We start from the raw sequence: 22,052 nt of genomic DNA, 5'->3' as shown, positions 1-22,052 counted from the left end.
CCTTTCTGAATGCCTGGAAGATGAGGGAGTGGGGCATGGAGATTTCGGGTCAGATTTCTAGTTAGACAAATTAGTCTGGCATGGTTAAATGCCACTAATGGAAGAGTCAGATAGCTTTCATTTGGCTTTACCTGGCAGCTTAGCAAATGTGCTTGAATGATGTTCCCCTGCATGGAGTACTACACTGTATCCCATGCAGTACAAAGCATGCCACACCCGTTACTTTTTTTTTTTTTTTTTTTTTTTAAGATGGAGTCTCACTCTGTCACCCTGGCTGGAGTACAATGGTGCGATTTCGGCACTCACTGCAGCCTCTGCCTCCCAGGTTCAAGCAATTCTCCTGCCTTAGCCTCCTGAGTAGCTGGGATTACAGGTGCATGCCACCACGCCTGGCTAATTTTTGTATTTTTAGTAGAGATGGGGTTTCACCATGTTGGCCAGGCTGGTCTTGAACTCCTGACCTCAGGCAATCCACCTGCCTCAGCCTCCCAAAGTGCTGGGATTACAGGCATGAAGCCACTGCACTCGGCCACACACATTACCTTTAATTCTCACACCAGCTATGGGTGAGCCAGGTTAGATGAAGAGACTGAGGTTCAGGGAGGTTAAATGACTTGCATTAGGCTGCTCAGCTACCAAGGAGCAGAGAAACCTATTATTCGTCTTGTTTGAGATGTTTGCACCCATGCTTCCCATTAGCAGTGTTTCCAAGAATATAGCCCCACTCCATGACCCAGGCAAGCTGAGTATCAGCTCAGGGCACTGAAGTGCTTTATAAACATCTGGAGCTAGACACATGAACTGCAGTGCTTTACATGCCATGCTGACTGCCTGGTCCAAAAAAGGCTTTCTTCTGACCTTGAGATCCTTTGTTTCCTGAATCAGCCATCATCACTTCAGTACATGTTCCCAGTCCCTGTCCTGCCCCATGTCTTCAAGATTCCAGCATCACCTCTTCGAGCTTCAGCCAACACACTGAACCATGTATATGTAGTATGTTGTCTTGACCGGCTTACCTCTCTTAGCCTCAGTTTCCACCTCTTTGAGACCGTTTCCTTATCAATAAAATGGGGGATAATAATGCATTGTGTTGAAGATAAAAGGATAAAATTGAAGGAAGTATCCCACACAGTGGCCAGTCCTGATGCTTGTTCAGTATGTGTTAGCTGAGCTGCATTTGTGGGGTGGCTGAGCTGAGATAAACATCCAGGTTCTGACTTTGAATCCAGTGCTCTTTCTCCCCTACTGGGCTATATACAAGCAACCTCTAGATATCATATTCCTAAATCCACCCCCAAATCCCTGAGGAAACTGCGGGATCCCTGGCAGCTCACCAACCACCCAGCCTTTCACCAGCACTTCTCCGGCTTCTTGCTTTTGCTGTTTTAGGACTCAGCAGCAGCAGCCTGAGCAGGAGCAGGTGCAAGGTTGTGTAACTGCCCTGTCCTCAGATCACACATAGGGAAGGACTTGGACCTTGGGCTGCCTAGCACAGGGCAGCAGTGCCTGCCCACTGAACCATGGCTTTGTCACAGTGATTCCTAGCCGGGCACCTACACCTTTCCACAAAGAGACGTCAAAGGAGGCTGCAGATCTGATCCCAACCCCACCGCTCAGCTTTCTCGGATACTGTGCATATAGATTGAGTGCTTGCCTTGTGCCAGACTCATGCAGTGGGGCATAGGCTGGAGGTTAAAACTGGGTGAAGGATGGAACCTTTGAGATCAGCTGAAACTCAGTGAACCCAGACATGGCCAGATCCTGCTTCCTCACCCTCCTCCTCCTCCCTCCTTGTTCTGTTTTCTTATTAACTGGAACTAATGGGAGAAAATGATTAGACCAGACAGCTCGTTAATGATTATCGATTCACTACATTCCTTTCACCAGGTGCCTTGAAGGGAAAAGCCAGACCATGATCCTCATACAACAAACTCAGTTATACCTCCAAGAAGGTGTGGTGCTTGGCTCCCTGCTTCCACCCTTCTCTGATCCCCACAGCTAAAGGCACTTAAGGTCATCTGCAGGTTCTGACCCAACCCATGCCCTGTCGATCAGGCTGGGTGCATGGCAGGTACAGAATTGTCAAGCATTCCAGTTTGCCTGGCTCTTTCTAGTGATAGCACTGGATGTCCCATATCCTGGGAAGCCCTCCAATCCTGGGCAAACTGGACCACTGGATACCCTAGCAGACTACATTATTATTATTATTATTAATAGTAGTAGATTTCTTTTTTTTTCTTTTTCTTTTTCTTTTTTCTGAGATGGAGTCATGCTCTGTCACCAGGCTGGAGTGCAGTGGCGTGATCTCGGCTCACTGCAACCTCCGCCTCCCAGGTTCAAGTGATTCTCCTGCCTCAGTCTCCCAAGTAGCTGGAACTACAGGCATGTGCCACCACGCCCAGCTAATTTTTGTCTTTTTAGTAGAGACAAGGTTTCACCGTGTTGGCCAGGATGGTCTCAGTGGATCTTGACCTCATGATCCACCCGCCTTGGCCTCCCAAGGTGCTGGGATTATAGGTGTGAGCCACCGTGCCCAGTCGATTGCTTTTTTATTATTATTTCTTCCTTTTTATCATCATCATTATCATCAGTAACTAACATTGAACACTTTCCATATGCCAAGACTTATGCCACACACTTACAATTTTTTATGAGGTAGATAATACCCTCAGGCAGCAGAAGCAGAGGTTACAGTTAGTTCACCCGATCAACCCTTGCATGATTGCCCTGAGTACCTAATTCATGTTTTCAGTTTCGGGTCAGCCCCCTAGTCCTTTGGTTCTAGAAGCTGGCTTTCTCCGAGCATCTGCCTTGTCCTGATCTCTGGCTTTCAGCTCCATCTGTGACTGAGACCTGCTGACTGTTATAGCCTCGGTGATTGAGGCCAGCCTTGTTCCTCACCTCCCGCATCTCAGAGTTCTGCAAGAGACAAGAGTTGCCCTTGAACTGTTTGTAGAGACTTGGCCTTTCTGTCTGCTTTCTGGATCCTGAGGCTGCCTTGGCCCCTGCCTGAGGCCAAGTGCCCTGCTTTTTGTGTGTTATCTGTAGGTCAGGAAGCATTCTTCTTCCCTGTTGCTGGGACTGTCTGCAGTCCACTGACTGTCCCAGGACTCTGCCTGATTTCAGGTCCTGGCATCCTTGAGACTGTTGGTCAGTCCCTTATTACGTATAGTTGGTGCGTGGTTGACCTTACTGGGATTATTTGCAACTAGGTAAGTTTGTAGGAGCCTCTGCTCCCTGCCCTGTTGATGTGACATAGACAGTACCACTCTTTTTATATCAGTCTGAGTATCCTATAACTAGGAAGATAAATAGGCTGCTGAAAATAACATCTTGCACTCCAAAGGCACGTATAAATGACTTTTGGATAGGGTGGGCTCGATTAAAATCAAATTGATTCAAATCATGATTTGAATCACTAGTCAGGAAGAGTCGATTAAATCAATATTTTTCCTTCAAAACTGCATTCATTTTTGATATAATTTTAAGGCACAGTCTTCACAACTCTGACAGAGATAGATGTGGTTTTCATTTTTAGAAGTTACATACCATGCATTTTTAAGCTATGATTTATTTTGACATTTCATTGAATCAATTTTGCAGCCACGTCTGAGTCTTGAGTGATGACTTGGTTATTTTATTTACCAAAGCTAATCAAACAAATGTGTATAATTTTCCCAACAAAATAAGCATGTGCACTTTGGAATGTTTAACTATTTTTTGCTATAAGTGTAAAAATGTGTTTTTTGCTGAGATAAATTGGACTGTTTGAGGCAGGTCCAACCCAAAACACTTGTAATATTATATTTTGGAGTTAACTCAGTCTTTACCCTTTCCTTCCTGCTTATTTTTATGTTAGAAAAGAAAGGTAAGCTTTTCAACTTTTGTAGTTCCCAAATGATTTTCAAGTTTAGACTGAATCAGTCTCCTTTGGAAAACATTCTTGTTATGTGTAGAGAAGAAATAGCTGTAATGACAAACTTGATATTTGTCTTCATTATTGCCACGAATCCATATACTTGACTTCTGCCGGCTATTGGAGTGACCTTCACAAGGCCTTATCAGTATCATTCATGATTAACTGAGCTTTACCATATCTGAAAAGATTCTCTTCACTAGGATCCACTGGGTTTTATTTTCGGAAAGTATTCTCACAGCAACAACGCGTTTGGAATGAGATATCGTCTTAGATAGGGCTGTGTTAGGGAGGGGCATGCTTCTCTTCCATCGTATTAGCCTCAGAATATTTGGGAGGAACCCCTTACATCTTGAGGCCAAATAACAATCTTGAGTTTATGGTTTTATCTCCATCCTTTCTGAGCATGTTTCTGGCTTAGCCCCATGACATCATTTCTTAGAACGTGGCCACATATATTCTGTATCTGCCAGAAAATTAAGTATCTGCATCTTTCAAGCTGAAACAGGTGTCTTCCAATTTTGTTTTCCTAGGATCTAGAACATAAATACATTTCCCCCATTCACATAGTTCTAATTGGATAGAATCATAACATTAGGGTTTAATAGAACCCAGTGGTTTCCTAGTTCTATCCTCAAACTAACTCTTTCATGTAAAAATGAAGTGACTTGCACAGGTCACAAAGCCTGGGATGAGAAACCATGTCATCTGAGACTCCCAGGACAGGGGGTTTTCTTTAATAAGTCATTCCTGAATTTAGACAATTTCTTCTCTTCATCTTCCTCTCTGCAAAGCAGTGATTTGTTTTTAAAGAAAACAGTTCTCTATATACAAACATCTAACTATTACTCATTTACAGCTGACCTTTGCTGGACTTGTACAGGGCTGCACTTAAGAGTCTGAGAATGGAATGGATACCACTTAGTTCTAGCAGGTATGTTAGATTTAGCAAATAAAAATAGAGTACACCCAGTTGAATTGAAATTTCAACCAAACAACAAATAAGTTTAGTATGACTTGTGGTATTTGGGACACACTAAAAAATTATTCATCGTATATCTAAAATAGAAACTTAACCAATGTCCTATAGTTTATCTGATAACCTTATTCTCCCCATTATTCAGCATAATGTGTTTGGTTTGGTTTTTCATCCTTACCTAAGGTGCTGAGTATCACAGTCCAATTTTCAGGTGGCCAGACCCACTTGAGTTAATGTTTTCACTGCATATTCTGCTTTTCTTTGACCTGTTTCATTTAAACTCTTTTTGGTCAGCTCTGATTTTGCTCCATGCACTGTTTTCATTGATGTGTTTCACTGCATCCCTTTGAGTGGGCATCCTGATGCCTGCAGGGCTCATGCCTGCCTAAACCAACCTATTTGGGACCAGGTTGCAGGGAACTGGCCAAATGCAGGACTGCTGGAAGCCAGAGCAGTTCCCTGAATGTCCAGCTCTTGCCTTCCCTGGGAGCAGCAGGAGGGCCCAGTGCCTGGGAAGTGACCACCAGAGGGAGTAGCTGCAGTAGGGGCTGAGCTACATGAGCCTCCTCTCTGCCCAGAATGGGGGACCAGCGTTGTGTTGCGGGACTGTACCTCACTAAGGAAGCCCGTGGGGTGCTCTTATCTAATACCGCCACTTTGTTAGTGTTGTGCCAGACCCCTTTTAACCTCAACAGGGGTGACACCATGTCCAAGAGGCTGAAGAAGAGACCTAGAGCCAACACATAAGACGTACGGTTTTATTAACAGGGGGGTAACTTACAGGGAGGTCTGGTGGCAGCAGGCTGGGCAGGAGAATCACAACCACTTACCAAAAGCATGCTGTTCATCTACCGTTTTGACTTAGCACCCTTCCCTTAACAACCTCCACCTGGCAGCCTTCATTTAACCCCAAACACAGGGCCTTGGTCACGTGTATGGCCCGAGTTCCTCAAGACAGTCCGAGGGCTCAGCTCTTCCTCTTAGGTAAGGAATGACTCTCCAGGTTGGTCACCCCCAGATTTCTTAGCTCAGAACTGTGAACACACATTCAGGTGCATCTTCCAAACAGGGTCATTCTCAGGGTATGTCCTGATGCTGTCAGGTGCCTCTGCCATATAACCAGTGAATGGAAGCCTCACCCAGAAGCCATCATCCCTAGAAGTGTGGCTTCCTAATTGGGAGAGAATCCTTCCTGTCCATCCAACTTCCACACTGATGTGGAGCCTGGGCAATGGCACTGCGTTCAAATAAGCTGGTGGCCCGAAGGTGTGGTCACCTGTGCCAAATATTGTAATATGCATTTTCGTATATTTATGTTTTCTAGAATTGAAAATACTTTGCAGCTGACCCCTGAGCCTACCCATTTCATTCTGAATGCAATTTCAGCACCCCAATGTAGCTCCCCTGCTCTCCCTCCCAGGCATGGAACAGCCATGGCCCAAGATGAGGCATGTCCAGTGAGTCAGAACTGAAGTTGTAGTCCTTTGCTTTCCTGGTCCCCAAACCCTGCTTTGCTCTGCTCTCCTGTGCCTGGGTTCTCCCAGGCCTGTATCTCGCCCCTTGCCTTCATCTTGTGTGCCTGTGCTGTTCTCGGATGCTGCCTGCTTGCCTGGTTGCCTGCTTTTCAGCCTGTAGTCTCACCATGCAATCCAGCTTCTGAATGTTTGCCTTGCACTGTCCTGAGCATGCGGTGTGGCCCCAGGGCCTGAGAGCCCCCTGGTTCTGGTACTTCTGTAGGGCTAGCCTCAAGACAGCTCATATCAGCCAGGCATAGCGCAGGGTGAATGGGATTGATTTGATCTGGCTCCAGGGAGTGGGAAGAGAAACCTTTAGAAGGCCAAATCTACCTAGGATTGCTTTGATGAAAAATTCAGGCTTAGATCCTTTATTCTATAAGCCACTTAGTTGGCTTTAACTCTGAGGACAATTTTCTGGTAGCCTTTAAAACAATAATAGGGTTTTCTTATCAATCTGTGTTCCTTTGATAAGGGGGAGGCCCATTAAGACGGGGTCGGGGGCCTGACCAGGTGAACTTATGATCGTCTAATGTTATCCAACCTCATTAACATTTTCACAGCCTTGCTAAAACTTGAAAGTTGGCCAGAAGGATCATTACCATTCAAGTTTTCTCCTCCTAATGAGCCTGAACTTTCCCTGCCGTAGCTTACGCCTGATACTTTTCAGCTGTTGTCCCTATTGACTAATGAACATAATCGGTCCTGGGCTATTTTCCAACCTGCTCCTTTTAGAACCAGCACTGTCTCCACTGGAGCCAGTCTCTTCTCAAGTTCACCTTTGCCTCTTTCCATTTTGTCCTGCATTTTCACCTCTGGCACATAGCAATGTCCTCAACTTCTGACTTGAGCTGTTTTCTTCCAACTTGCTCCAGCCTCTTGGCCTGGCCTGGTCTCACTCTTTCATTAAGCTAGGCTCCACAACTCCATTTTGTAACCTACTATACATTCCTCTGTGGACACAACATGATAAATCTTGATCAGGTGCCTCAGCCAACCCAGAATAGCCTTTTAACCTAGACTGTAACTGAAAAGCTATGCACACGCAATGGAAACTGGGAAGTGATGTGGCTGTCTTGCTAATTAAGGAATGACACCCAAAGGTGATAGAATTGAGTGAGAAATGTGTGTATTTTCCTGGTCGTCACGGAAAAGTTGGTTTAATTAAAGAAAGATAAGGAGGTAAATGAAGATTTCTGGGGATTCTGAAAGGGGACTTCTGGGTACTTTCAATGTCATTATTGAATGATAAAGCTGTTTATCATTTAAAATTTCATTTTGCAACCTAAGCTTTCATTTGCCCTGATAAAGAGACTCATAGACTTATCAGACAAGACTAATATCTTTGGAGGTTTGCAGCAGCAATGAAGATGGGGAAAGAAATATTTAGAGGGAGGATAAAATATTTCCTGAGGTAACTGAAGGGAAAAGGACAGAAGTTAAAGAGGGAGACAGATGTTAAAATGGAGAGAAGGAAACTGCTGGATATGATAGAAGTTGAGTTGTGAATGGTAAAAGATGGGTGCGTATATTAGATTTCATAAGTTTCTTGAGGAATGTAGGTAGAAAGAAATAATGGGAAGACCTGTAGCTTGTAATTAAGATGAGATCCTTTAAAATCAGACTGTCCTGCACTGGAATACTCACTTCTGTGACCTTGGGGTTGTCATTTATCCTAACCTCTTTGTACCTGTTTTAGTTGTCTGTAAAGTGAGTCTAAAAGTGCCCACTGCTTATCACTGTGAGAAACAAATGAGGTGATGTTTGTAATAGCATAGCACATTTTCTGCAGAGTGTAATAAACAGAAGCTGCAATTATTACAAGGATTGTTACTATACTAATATAAATAGCAACAATAATCATTACTCTTTCTCGACAACATCTACAATCAGTGCTGTTGTCATGAGGGATGGAGTGGTATTGTGCAAAATTCAGCACTTGTATAAGGCACTGGAAAGCTGAGCGTCCCTCACTTTGGGACTTATGATCATCTAGCTATGGTGATCTTAAGTCCTGGTTCATCTTGGCTAGTATGAATTTACACCTGTTGTCCAAGAGCAGTGCCTTTCTTTATTCTTAAAAGTGTTCCAGTTTGGGTGACAAATCATATCATTTCCTACCTTTGATATTTACTGTCTAAATCAATAAGACAGTATTATTGCATTATTCATAGTTTCCAATTTTTTCAAATGGATTGAGTTTCTTGAGGCCACTAAATGTATATGTACATGTAAAAATATATGTATGTATACACACCCCTATCTAGTGCTTCTTTTGCATTTGCAACAGGGATTAAACGGGACTTACCCCATGGAAATGTTGGTGACCTCATCCTCCAGTGGCCATTTCTGTAGGACCTGTGCCGTGCCACTGTATGCTGATTGATATAGGCTTTTTACAGAAAAGGGATCTCTAGAGGATGGTGGTCTCAGAGTGGGAGTGGAGACAGGAGCAGAGTGGGTTCTGAAGTATGGCGCTGTGGATGAGACATTGGGTAGCATCCTTGCCTGGCACTTAGGGCTACGTCCTCTTGGGCCAGTCACTGAACTTCTCGGAGCCTTAGTTTCTTCGTGCAGAGAATATGAGTCATAGAATAGACTTTGAAGACTTGTTAGAAGGATTGTATTGTGTGGTGCATGGTGGGTACTCAATAAATGGGAGGAGACTTGAGTAGGACTACTCACTGAATATTTGTGGGCAGCATCATGTCCTGGTCTCCTTCCTACTCAACTCTTTTCTCCAGTTCTTCTAGCTGTTATCTATACACAGTGGTTTCCAAGTCTGCTGGTGATCTGTGTCTGCTCGAGTTAAGACAGCTTCTGACCAGGTAGATGGATAGGTCGAATCATTCAGTCTAGAAGTATTCATTAAAGTAGGTGTCAGGCACTGTGCTCAGGGAATTCTCTGCCAGACAACCAGATGCAGCCCCTGCTCTTATGGGACTTGGGGCTGTCAGAGTTGTTTGTGGGGTGCTTTAGAGAGATTTCTTTCCCTCACTCACAAATGTGTCTGTAGAACTTGCCAGAGTTGCAGAACCCAGTGTGGGGGAAGAGTCTTCTGACAGTGGGCTTTGAACTTCCTGCCTGCCTCGAAGTGAAATCATGTTATTGAAATTGAATATGTGTGATTCAGTCATCAATTCAGCAGTGAAAGGAAAAGCAGCAGCCGGGCAGTCCTGGTGGAGTAAATCATCCTGTGAGCACAGAGGAGCAGCAGCCCCTAATAGCTCTTGTAAACACGCTGTCACTCTCAGGGCTGGGCACGGGCCAGCTGAGCCTCTCCCTGCCGTGCCTCTCTATTTCTCGGAAATGCTGCCATATCCAGCTGTGACACACATTCTGCATCATTCAAGAAACACTTTTCAAGCCGATCTCCCGGACGCAGAGATTGTTTCTGATTGCTTCCAGATCAATCAACAAACGTTTTAGGAGCAGCTTCTAGGTGGGTGGAGGCTCAAAGATGCATGAGACACATTTGCATATAAAAGATGTGTGCTAGTTTGCTTTTGCTTTGCTCTGAAGGAATACCTGAGACTGGGCACTTTATAAAGGAAAGAGGTTTAATTGGCTCAAGGTTCTGCAGGCTGTACAGGAAGCGTGGTGCTGGTATCTACTTCAGGCAAGGACCTCAGGAAACTTCCAATCATGGCAGAAGGCAAAGGGGAAGCAGGCATCTCACATGGCCAGAGCAGGAGCAAGAGAAGGAAGGGTGTGCCACACGCTTTTAAACAACCAGATCTTATGTGAACTCAGAGCGAGAACTCACTCTCATTATCACAGGGACAGCACCAAGCCATTCATGAGGGATCCGCTCCCACGACCTAAACACCTCCCACCAGGCCCCACCTCCAACCCTGGGGATTACATTTCAACATGAGATTTGGAGGGGACAAATATCCCAACCATATTAAGATACATGGGCAAAACCACAGTTACATCCTAGATCCTGTTGCCATAGGTTGAGGACAGCATGGCCCCAGTTTTCCTATTCTTCTCAGTATCCACAGCCTTCACAGTCTGAGTCAAGAGAGTCAGTGTCTCTACCTCTTGAGTCTGGGCTGGCTGTGATTTACTTCGGCCAATAGAATATTGTAGAAGTGATAATAAGAAAATTCTGAGTCTGGGCTCCAAGAGGGCTTGCATGCGTGTTCTCTCTCCCCCTCCTTCTCTCTTTTTTCTCTCTGTCTCCCTCTTAGACCTCTACCACTGCCTAAGAACAAGTATAGTAGCCGCTACTGCAGGATGAAGGATCGTGTGTAGCAGGGCCTAGACTTCCCAGCTGAGACCATCCTGAACCAGTTAGCCCCAGGCAGACCTGTAAGCTGCCCATAGACAGCATGAGTGAGCCCAGCCTGGATCAACCCGCCCAGCCCAGGTCAGCAGAATCCCAAGCTTACCCAGAGATGTGAGAAATAAAAAACAGTGGTGGTTTTAAGCCAAAAAAAAAAAACAAAACCCAAAGATGCACAGGGGCTGTCGAACCCCTGTTGTGTGCCCAGCTCTGCATATGGACTGTCACGGGCACTCACAGCAGCTGCCCCTTGTTAGCTCCATTTCACAGATGAGGAAGCCAAAGCTTGGGATGTCAAGCGACTTCTCCAAGGTCAGGCAGCTCAGAGTTGGACCCATCAGGGCTGGATCTGTAGGCTGTGTGCTTTGCTTGGCACTGCCTGCTTGGCGCCGTCTCCCGTCACTCTGTGTCCTCTCCTGGGCAGTGAGCTGTAGTCCTCTATTTCCTACTTCCTCTGCACCGTGGGGCCATTTCTCATCCACATTTACCTCTTCTAGGTCCTCAACTCACAGGCAGCTGTTGTAAAACCCCATTTAATTATTACTATGCACAGAGAACTCAGGGCCCAAATAAATATGCAGGTAGACAAGTAGCCAGCATGGTCTAAGGCAGAGGTCCTGTGTGATAATGGAAGGAGAGGCTTCTGCTCCTCCCCTTAGCACAGCTGCCACCATCTTCTCTCACCTAGACCATCCAGCAGTCTGTAACGGTGTCCTTTTAGTCTTTTGCCCACACAGGCTAATGGTATTTGAAAATGTGAATCCAAGTCAAACCCCAAGTCACAACCCTCTAGTGGCTGTTTGCCACACTTAGAATAAAATGTACAGTCCTCATCAAGGACTCCAAAGCCACATATGAGCTGGCACCTCCTTCCCTGCCACCCCGACTTCATCTCCTTTCTTCTCTCTTTCACTTTCCTGCCCCAGTCCCGCCGGCCCCTAGCTGGTCCTTAAACTTTACACAGCATGTCTCGGGCCTTTGCAGTTGTTTTCCCTCTGGGAAGCTGCATGATTACCCTATTTAGAGGAGCCTTCCCTTGCATCCTTCCCCAAATGCTGCTCCCCCTTCCTCTTTATTCCCCAAATTGATTTTTCATCATAGTAGAGATAATTTATTGACTGATATGTCCTTCTCTTCCACTAGAATGCAAGCTCCACAAGGGCAAAATCTTTGTTTTTTTGACTACTCTATTTCCCATGTCTAGAACAATATCTGCATATAGTCAACATGCAACAAATATTTATATTTAAGTCCCATGTTTATAAGTAACATGTTTTGAGTGCATATCATATGCCAGGCATAGGGCAAAGTTGTTTCTATTATCCAAACCTCACAAAAATCCCATAGAGTGAGTCCCTATTCATCATATTCCCATTTTGTAGACGAGGACCCTGGAGCACTGACCCTGCATATCTTGCTCAAGATCATGCAGCTGGTTAGTGTTGGAGCTGGGGGTGGTTTGATTCCAGATTGGAAGCCTTTACATACTATTCCAGGTGACCAATTGCTGCCATTACTCAAGCAGTCCGGGGAGGAATTCTCCCTGTAAAGATTGCCTGTGCCCTGAAGCTCCTAGTATTTCCCCCTGAACTTCGGTTCTTTGCCTGTTGACATCTTCCGTGCATCTAACACTCAACTGTTTAAGAGCAAAAACCAATTTATTATCATGTGTAAAAAATATAGGGCTCAAAGAAGGCCCAAGTAGACTATCAGCAAGCCCAGAGCAAGGCAGAGACACCACATGTCACAGAAGGAGCACTGAGGTAGGAGTCCTTTTGGACTGAGCCACCCTTATCTGGCACATCTCTGCTTGGTGGCCTAGTCTGCACAGCTCTCGTCTCTTACCTCCTGTCTAGAAGGCTTCGAGGGAAGTCACTTTGTCCCTGTCCACTGAAATGAGGGATCCTGTAGGAGAGATGCCTATGTCACATTTGGAATTGGACTTAGTCATCCTCTAGGGCTCCTTCAGCTCCAGGAGTTCCAGATTGTAAGGCAGTAAGTCCAGTAAGAGAAAGGCAAAGAAACGCAGAATTTTCCAAGCAAAACGCAGTAAGGGGCTGTGAAACGGAAAGGAAATGAGAGAAGGAAAGACATAGGGCAGAAAGAGGATGAAAGAGAGGAGAGGTCAGGCGAAGGTGCGAATGAAAGAGAGGAAGAAAGCAATGAGGGAACAAAAGCAAAAAAAGAGAGTAAGAGGGAGAAAAATTTTGACCTGTGTATCTCTGCATGTGTGCATGTGTGTGTGTGTGTGAGAGAGAGAGAGAGAGAGAGATAGAGGGGACATACACACAGTGGAGGAAGTTGACTGGACGCCAGGAAGACAACCAAGCTCCTTCTGCCCTTGTCCTCCACCTCTGTACCCCACAGCAGAGGGAAGATCATGCCTCCAGCCCTTCCATCTTGAAATGCTCCTTTTTGCTCTGGGTTCTCCATGTTCTTCCACGTGTCTCTAGCACATCTCCCTTTCTGACTCCTCCCCATCCCCTCTTCTCCTTTCTCCCACATGTGAGCGGCCCCCACCCTGCAGCCTCACTGTCTCCTGGACACCATCTCCACTGGTGGTTGCTAAGTCAGCATCTCCAGGCTGCTTTCTGGGTGTGTGTCTGCTCATTTGCATGGGGGCCTGCTCTTGGTTTCATGCTCTGTTGTTGCTGTCTTGAAATTCTTAATGACTTTTGAGCAAGAAGCCTGCATTTTCATTTTGCACTCAGCCTTATAAACTCTGCAGTCCATCCCGCCCCAGAGCCCAGAAACCCACTGTTGGGTCTGAAGGAACAGAGAGCTGTCAGAATCCAAAGGCAGGGGGTGGTCAGAGGAAGGGAGGCTCAGATGAGAAGGAGGAGCCGCAGAGCAACTTAGAGATAGGGGAGCAGATTCCTGGGACCAGGTGAGCCAGGCCATCAGGCAAGGCAGGAGAGGTAGGCCCAGGACACGCAGTGACAGAACTCACAGTGCCTCCACCACTTTGGGTCTGGCTGTGTGGAGCCCTCTCTGTCTAGGTGGGCAGGGAAAGGGGCTGGGACAGTTGGAGCTGATGTTACTTGACACCAGTTTCTGAATGAAGCTTTTCCGTCCACCGTTGATTTCAGCTCCTAATTGCTCTCCTCAAAGTCACTGGCTCTCCATTATCCTCTGGATGCTCTGATGTCCTCTGGACTTTGTTCAAAAAAGAGCTGGAAAAGGTCAAGTCCAGGAGGAACTCAGACTCATATTGGGCACGTTCTTGGTTGACCCTAGTTCTACTTTCTTTTTTAAAAAAATTTTTTTATTTCCATAAGTTTTGGGGGAACTGGTGGTATCTGGTTACATGAATAAGTTCTTTAGTGGTGACTTGTGAGTTGTTGGTGCACCCATCACCCAAGCAGTATACACTGAACCCAATTTGTAGTCTTTTATCCCTTCCCCTCTTCCCGGTCTTTCCCCGAGTCCCCAAAGTCCATTGTGTCATTCTTCTGCCTTTGCATCCTCATAGCTTAGCTCCCATTTATGAGTGAGAACATATGATATTTGGTTTTCCATTCCTGAATTACTTCACTTAGAATGATCCCATGTAATCTACAATTCCATGACCCTGGTTCTACTTTCATTTTCTCCAAGCCTGAGGAGGCCCTGGTCCCTGTTTGCTAATAGAGACCAAACAGCACTTACTGCTCCTGCAAGCACAGTGCCTGTCCCTGGGTAGGGCCAGTCTCTCTGCATCCTTTAAACATCATATTACTCAAACTTCCAAATTTTCCATTTTGCAATTGGACAAAGGATTTTGGATCATCCCACCAACGCAATGATTTGGGCATGTGACTGACTACACGCTGGAATTTGGATGAACCTGAAAAAAAATTCAGACTTCAGGAGGCAAGATTTTGCATTAAAATTGGAAATGCGGTTCACAGCATTGCCCTTGTTTGTTTCAGCTGCGCTGGCTCCTGGCTGTCAGCTGCCTCCCCTTGGGCATGCTGATAAATTGCTGCCGAGCACTTTTCAGGCTGGTAGAAAATGGATGAGTCACAGGGTTTGGGGAGCCTAACTGCAAGCTTGTAAAATGGGCAGGTTTCAGAGGGAGGTGGCGTTCAGGTGAGGGGCACACCCAGCGGTCTCTCAGCATCTCTGTTCCTGAGGACAAGACAGCCTGGGCAAGACCCAGATAGTGAGGCAATATCTAGGTTTCTTCCAGAGGAACAATGGGACCTAAGTGGTCCCCTTTCTAACACCAAAACTGATCCCTTATGCTTATGGGCTCCTTTTGGGAAGCTAGGTGAGTGCCAGGTCCTGATTGAATTTAGGAAGGTACTTTGTGAACGAGTGGATGGCAGAATAGCCCGTGGTCAACCTGGGAAGAAGTCCTTGGTTAAGGGATCCTACTGTATGCCCTGCCATGGGGTAGTGAGCTTCCTGGGACATCACTCCAGTGGTGGCTTCGGGCATCTTCTCTTTTCTCCCAGAGGTACTTGGAAGATGCTTTGTGGGACTCGGAGGGTGGGGTAAGCGGACGCAGGAAGGATTGCAACTTTGCCCCTGGTTGATTAAGCCATCCTCCTCCTCTTCTCTTGGTCCAGGCCAGCTTTGATGCATTTCTTTCCTTCCTGTCTCAGTGCCTGCTTCTCACTGAGCCTGACAGTTCATCACCCCATCGGGATGGAGGAGACAAATGACAGCAGTAACGTGAACTGAGCAGGATTAGATAAAACCAAAGAGCTATCACACACAACAGTGGACAGTCGTTTAAAAGGAAATCCATCTCATTGTTGCCCAAGGCCTCTCGGGAAGAAAAAGACATCTTCCTGTTGCGAGTTCAGCTTTTACTTTTGGGTGTCAAGCCTCCAGGAAGCTCAGGCCCTGCTGCTCCAGGGAGGTTGTGATCCTGGGTTGCCATAAATGAAGGCTCCTGGGGCCTTCATTTAAGCACACTGTGTGTGCTTAAATCCCAGCGCCGGCACTCAGGGTCTGCCCGTCCCAGGGTAAGGTATCACATTCAACCTCACAGAGACTCCATTTCTTCATTTGTAAAATGGGAATTATAACAGTGTTTCCTTCATAGGGCTATTGTGAAGAAGAACTGAGGGAATATAAGCAAAGTGCTTACTACATAACAGGGATGCAATAAATGATAAATACGGTGATTAGAGGGCAGATTCAGACTGTCTAACCTTTGTGTAGACAAGTACACTCTCACAAACACAGAATGTCACCTTCCTTAAGTGGCCTTGTGGTAAATAACAAGAATGTTTAATGCTGTTTCTGAGATCTTGGCCTCCTCCCCGTCCCTCTCTATAGAAGGAAGATAAAGGTGGCAATCCCATCTTTTTATTTTTTAGAATAGCTTTTTTGAGATGTAATCTACATACCATACCATCTACCCATATGACAAGTAAAGATCAATGGTTTTAGTGTATTCTCAGGGTTATACAACAGCACCATAATCTAATTTTAGAACATCTTTGACCTCCAAAAGAAACCCTATACCATTAGCATTCAATTCCCATGCCCCACTCAGCTCCAGGTGACCACTAATCTGCTTTCTGTCTCCACACATTTGCCTATTCTGGACATTTCATATAAATAGAATCATACAATACATGGCCTCTTGGCTGGCCTCTTTCATTTACCATGATGTTCTCAAGGTTGGTCTATGCCGTAGCATGTGCCAGTACTTTGTTCCTTTTTATTAGCAAACAATATTCCATTGTATGGATATGCTGCCTTTGTTTACCCATGCATCAGCTGAGGGACGTTTGTTTTGTTTCTGCTTTATTATTCGTCCTCTAGCCTCACCTTAACCTAGGGGCCCCATTGTTGCCCTGTCTGCTGGGGGCAGTGGTAAGCCGCTGAGTTCAGAAACGTTGTCCCAGAACTGTCTCTAGTGTGGCTTCTTTGCAGGGGGAGGTAGAACAGGAGTAGCTCTGCAGTATGCAAAGTGCATTTGCTATTAGTTATGGACCTTTCTTTCTTTCTTTTTTTTTTTTTTTTTTGAGACGGAGTCTTGCTTTGTCACCCAGGCTACAGTAGAGTGGCATGATCTCTGGAGTGCAGCGGTGCAATCTGGGCTCATTGCAACCTTCGCCTGCTGGGTTCAAGCTATTCTGGTGCCTCAGCCTCCCAAGTAGCTGGGATTACAGGCATGTACCACCCCACACGGCTAATTTTTGTATTTTTAGTAGAGACGGGATTCCACCATGTTGGCCAGGCTGGTCTCAAACTCCTGGCCCTAAGTGATCCACCTGCCTTGGCCTCCTAAAGTGCTGGGATTACAGGCGTGAGCCATCACGCCTGGCCAATTATGGCCTTTTTTTTTTTTTTTAGTGTACAGCCTTTGCCTTCTCTCAGAAGCAACTGGAACATGGGGGCCTGCTGGTCTAGGCTCCAGGGTTCTGACCAGTTTCCAGTTTGGGGAGTGGACTTGGAATCCCTTTCTGGGCAGAGCTTGGGGAAAGGAAAAGAATCAGTCTTGAGGCAGGAGGAAGGGGAGGCTCCTGAACTTTGTTTCAGGTACAGAGAAGGAGAGTCAAGGCCCACAGGAAGGAAAAGCAGGTTCCAGAATCAGGGGCCTGTGTCCGCAGCCTTTCTGCCTGCTCCTCCCCGAGATTGTAGGTCACAGGAAGAGTAACAGTGTGCATGCCCAGACTACCTGACTCACCTTAGCCACTGAGTGACATAAGTCCCTGAGCACTTCTGAGCCTTAATCCTTGTCTGGAAAATGGGGTGAGACATGCCCATTTTATAACATTGTAATGAAAATTAAGTGAGCTGATAGTGGTCAAAGCAGAGCACTGTATGGAAGTGACAAAGGTTTACTTTTTGCTGTGCAAGTTGGCTCCAACTCTTAAGTCCTCCCTCTGCTAGAGGGGTAGGCTCTCCTGTCTTTGAAACTGGGTAAACTGAGGCATGGAAAGCCACCTCAGTCACAGAGCTACCATGGGCAGAGCCAGGGACCCTGTTTTACAGCAGACCTGATGCCCTAAGCAGACCGTGCTTTTCTGAGCGGGTGCACCTCTGCCCGCACAAAACCGGCTCAGAAGAGGATGCTCAAAGTCTGCAAAGTCTGGGGATGTCGTGAAGACAGCCTGAGTGTCTCGGTGACCCCTGTGCCTCTGCACTCAGCACGGCATTCCCACACTCTCAGGGCTTTTCTAGGGGCTCTCATCTTCTCTTTGGCCCCGTAAGGACATGGATCCCTTGCTCCTGGGCTCACTGCATGGCTGGAAGTTCAGAGGTGCCTACTGCCGTTCCTCTCTGCAGCACGGAGCACTGAGACTGACTATGGCAATCTCCTGTTAGGCCCCCTGCCCTTGCCTATGTGACAAATAAGGGGACTAAGGCCAGGGAGGCTGGGTGATGGGGTGAGAGGGCCCGGGGCTGGTGGGAGGTAATGGCAGGGCAGATACGATAGTCACCGAGGGATGATGGTGCCAAGACTGCTAGGGGAAGGAAAAGGAGACTTTTGGCTAAGGAAGGCTGTCCTGGTCCCACTGTGTCACTGGTGTTACAGAGGGTAGGGAAAGGCTGATGTCCAGGCCCCTGGGCCATGTTGGGGTGAGGTAGGTGGGTGTGCAGCAGCCTGCCCCTGTCCCAGCTTGGCTGGGTCTGGAAATTGCATTTTCCACAGCCTGGGCAGCTTTCCATGTGACTAGATTTCTCCTTTCTATTTCTGGAGGGCAGCCCAGCTCAGGAGGCTGGCCTTGTGTGGCACTGTGGGGGCAGGCTGGCCTTGGTTGGGGGTGGGGGGCGCCTAGTGGTGGTAGTGGTGGCCCGGGCAGGCATCTCTGTGCACTTGCAGCTGAGCCCTGGGGGCTGCCTGCTCTGTGCTCCGGCTCTTCACAGAAACCAATATTTGCAGCTGGGTTTATCTTTCCACTGGGATCCCAGGGATGATGATGTTCTGGCCGAGATGTACTTCATGTCCAACTCCTGTCAGCATTTCTGAGGGAAGAGTGCTCATTAAAGTCTTCCCTGCTCGCTCGGCCTGAGTGACATAAATAAGCCCCTTGTTTCTTTTTCACGAGCAAACCCAGACCCTTAAAGATAGCTGGATACCACCGCCCCCCCCCCCCCCCCCATGCCCTTTCACAGCTGCTGGAGTCTCCAGCAGAGCTGATGAGTAACGGCCCTGTCGAGGCCCAGCCTTGCTCCTCTGGCTTCTGACAGGCACCTGGGTGCTCTACAACTGGGAGGCTGCTAGGAATTCTTCAACGGTCTCCCTTAAGGGAAATGCCCTGGCCCCTGGGGGCGCCTAAAACCAGCTCAGTTGAGGAGCCAATGCAAAGCATAGAACAGCAGACACATGCAGAATGGAACCTCCATGGGATGGAAAGGGGCAACAGAGCCATGAAAAAGGGCCCTGCCGTGTGTGCCTCCTCCTCTAGGCACCTACAACTGTGATCTCATCTCTCCCATATACCAACCCTGCAGGCAAGGAAAGGTAAGAATCAAGTAAGAATCAGAGAAGTTGAGTCACTTGCTCTAGGTCACACAGCTAGGAAGAGGGTGGGGCAGGGAGTGGAATCCTGACTTGAAGGCTTGTACTCTTGTTACTGTGCCCTACTGTCCTCCCATGGATTAAGTTTTTGGATGGTCTCTGGGGGATACTTAGGTAAGTCACAAGGCATGAGTATATTCCGAGCTGGAACTCAAACCCAGGTGTGCCTCTTGACTTCTGCCGGGCTCTTCATTCTCCTCGAACACCCAGCAGGAGGGATTTGTAGGAGGGTTGGTTATGGTCTGCCTCAAGGTCAGAGGCTCCCCAGCACGATTTGAATGTGATGCTTTCCATAGTGCTTCAAGTCACACATAACTTTTTCAGTACCGTCTGCAAATCTGAGGCCCTGCCGTACCGTCATCAAGTTGACCGGGCAGGAAGGTATGCAGCAGCATCCGCCCATTCCAAGGCCCTCCTTTTGGCCTCTTGCTGGCCCTGACTCCCTTCCTCAGCACGATGCCATCTGCTCATCATCTTGTCTGCTCATCTTTACCAGGCACCAAGCTGCAATCTGTACCTGTAGCATTTAAGTTGCCTTAATTCTTACCACTTTCCTGAAAAGTATTCTCCTCATTTTTCTGATGCAGAAAATGGATCTCTGAGAGCGCTACTGACTTGTCCAAGTTCACATCACTGTTCCATCAGTGGAGGGACTGGGACAGACCCACAGGAGTGCTTTTCTCACCGTCATCTCAGCCCTCAGTAGAGCAGGAGTGAGGAAGTGGGAGGCTTGAAGCAAGAGTGTGAAACATCAGACATCACCTCTGCCCTCAGGGCTCTGGAGACCTCAAGCATCCACATAATGTTTAAAATAATAAAACCAGAGAGTAGACAATACAGGACCAAGATGGATATCTGGGCTGTATATTATGTGGGTGAACAGAGCTGGGAGGTCTTCTGGGCTGATCTGGAGAGGAGAGACCAGTTTCGGGCCTGCTTCCAGCCACTCCTCCATCTCCCCCACTTTTCATCACCCGAGGAGAAGCTCAGCCAGCCTGAAAGTGTGAGTGCTTCATCTGCCGGCAAGGAGGGAGGAGACAAATCACTTTAAATGTGTGAAGAGTTTTTTTGCTACTCTTTCCCTTCTTATCTTTGTTTATTCTGGAGATCAATACAGACAATGGGAAAGTTATTCCCAGGAGAAGACCTGGCTATGTAGTTTTAAAATATACTTATTTCTTCTTCCCCAGTCTCCCTCACCTTCCCCTATTGCATTTATTGAGAGCAGAGCCATTTCTGAGAAGCGACATCACGTAGTAGTGTTCGGATGGTGAGCTATGACTGCTGGTGTCTATCTCCAGGTGCACTTGTGTCTGGTGAGATCCAATAGGATGATCTCACTTCTGCCAGCCCAGCCGAAAATCAGTGATATATTTGTGTCATATATTTTGGCCTGTGAACATCCAGTCTTGGGTATTCCATAAATTGAATAATCTAAGAGAATTACAATAGATGTTCATTTTCAAATGTTTCCTCCAGTGGAATCCCTTGAGTTAAATTTAGTCCCCAGATATGAACTGGGTAAAAGTGGAGTTCCTTTGGTTTTTGGGGACAGGGTTTGGGACAACACAACCATAGACTCCAGGCCTCTGAGGGAGGTCTGGAAAGCACTGGGGTAGTTGACTGGAAGTCAGTTTCTAGATCTAATGTTTTAAAAATTTACCATCTTATATTATTCTCCTCTGTTTTGTGCCTGTGACTGGACTTTCCTGGGAGCCAGTGACAGCTGCGTGGGCAGAGACATTCTTTTACATTTAAGTTGTGTCCCTGCACACAGGAGGAACACAACAGCAAATTTATACCCAGTTGAATTTCAGTCTCTATCCCTACTCAAATCAAGCGTTTGCAGCAGTTTGTCTGGGAGAGAGAGCCAATAGCCACCAGTCTAGATGTGATGTCTACTCTGCATGCTCATGGAGCCGGCCATGAGCCTTGCTGTCTCTCCTTCTTTGCCATCTGTAAAAGCAAACTCTTTGCCCAACAGGATGAAATCAAAATGAAATCCTCAATTGGAAGTCCCCTCTGTAGTGCTGTCTTCTCAAATCTTTTCCATCCAGGCAAAATTATACCTCCGTACTACCAGGAAGAAATGCAATTAATTTTCAAGAATTTATTGAAACTTACACGAATAATAGACAAGCAGAGAGCCAAATCATGAGTGAACTCCCATTCAGAATTGTTACAAAGAGAATAAAATACCTCAGAATACAACTTACAAGGGACATTAAGGACCTCTTCTAGGAGAACTACAAACCACTGCTCAAGGAAATAAGAGGACACAAACAAATGGAAAAACTTTCCATGCTCATGGATAGGAAGAATCAATATTGTGAAAATGGCGATACTGCCCAAAGTAATTTATAGATTCAATGCAATTCCCATCAAGCTATTATTGATTTTCTTCACAGAATTAGAAAAAACTACTTTAAATTTCATACGGAACCAAAAAAGAGCCCATATAGCCAAATCAATCCTAAGCAAAAAGAACAAAGCTAGAGGTATCACACTACCTGACTTCAAACTATACTACAAGGTTACAGTAACCAAAATAGCATGGTACTGGTACCAAAACAATATATAGACCAATGGAACAGAATAGAGGCCACATAAATAACACCAGACATCCACAACCATCTGATCTTTGACAAACCTGACAAAAACAAGCAATGGGGAAAGGATTCCCTATTTGATAAATGGTGCTGGGAAAACTGGCTAGCCAAATATAGAAAACAGAAACTGGATCCTTTCCTTACACCTTATACAAAAATTAACTCAAGATGGATTAAAGACTTAAACATAAAACCCAAAACCATAAAAACCCTAGAAGAAAATCTAGGCAATACCATTCAGGACATAGGCATGGGCAAAGACTTCATGACTAA

At 46.4% G+C, this 22,052-nt stretch overlaps 1 protein-coding gene across 4 annotated transcripts in view; it reads left to right on the top strand.

Annotated features, from left to right (window-relative positions):
- The window catches only part of GALNT14 (polypeptide N-acetylgalactosaminyltransferase 14), a 227,687-nt gene that overhangs the window by 52,875 nt on the left and 152,760 nt on the right, over positions 1 to 22,052 (top strand). Inside the window, exon 1 of one of the 4 annotated variants that reach the window (XM_021924717.2) lies at positions 18,811 to 20,173. The exons of 2 other annotated variants lie outside the window; for them this stretch is intronic. In XM_021924717.2, the coding sequence (XP_021780409.1) occupies positions 19,973 to 20,173 (201 nt within the window). In that variant the 5' untranslated portion in view covers positions 18,811 to 19,972. Of the gene's footprint in view, positions 1 to 18,810; positions 20,174 to 22,052 lie in introns of those variants that run through there. One more of the 4 variants, XM_021924715.2, reaches the window with a different exon arrangement.

Source organism: Papio anubis, chromosome 14 (assembly GCF_008728515.1).
Source record: "Papio anubis isolate 15944 chromosome 14, Panubis1.0, whole genome shotgun sequence".
NCBI lineage: Eukaryota > Metazoa > Chordata > Mammalia > Primates > Cercopithecidae > Papio > Papio anubis.
This window is presented reverse-complemented; position numbering and strand designations above follow the sequence as displayed.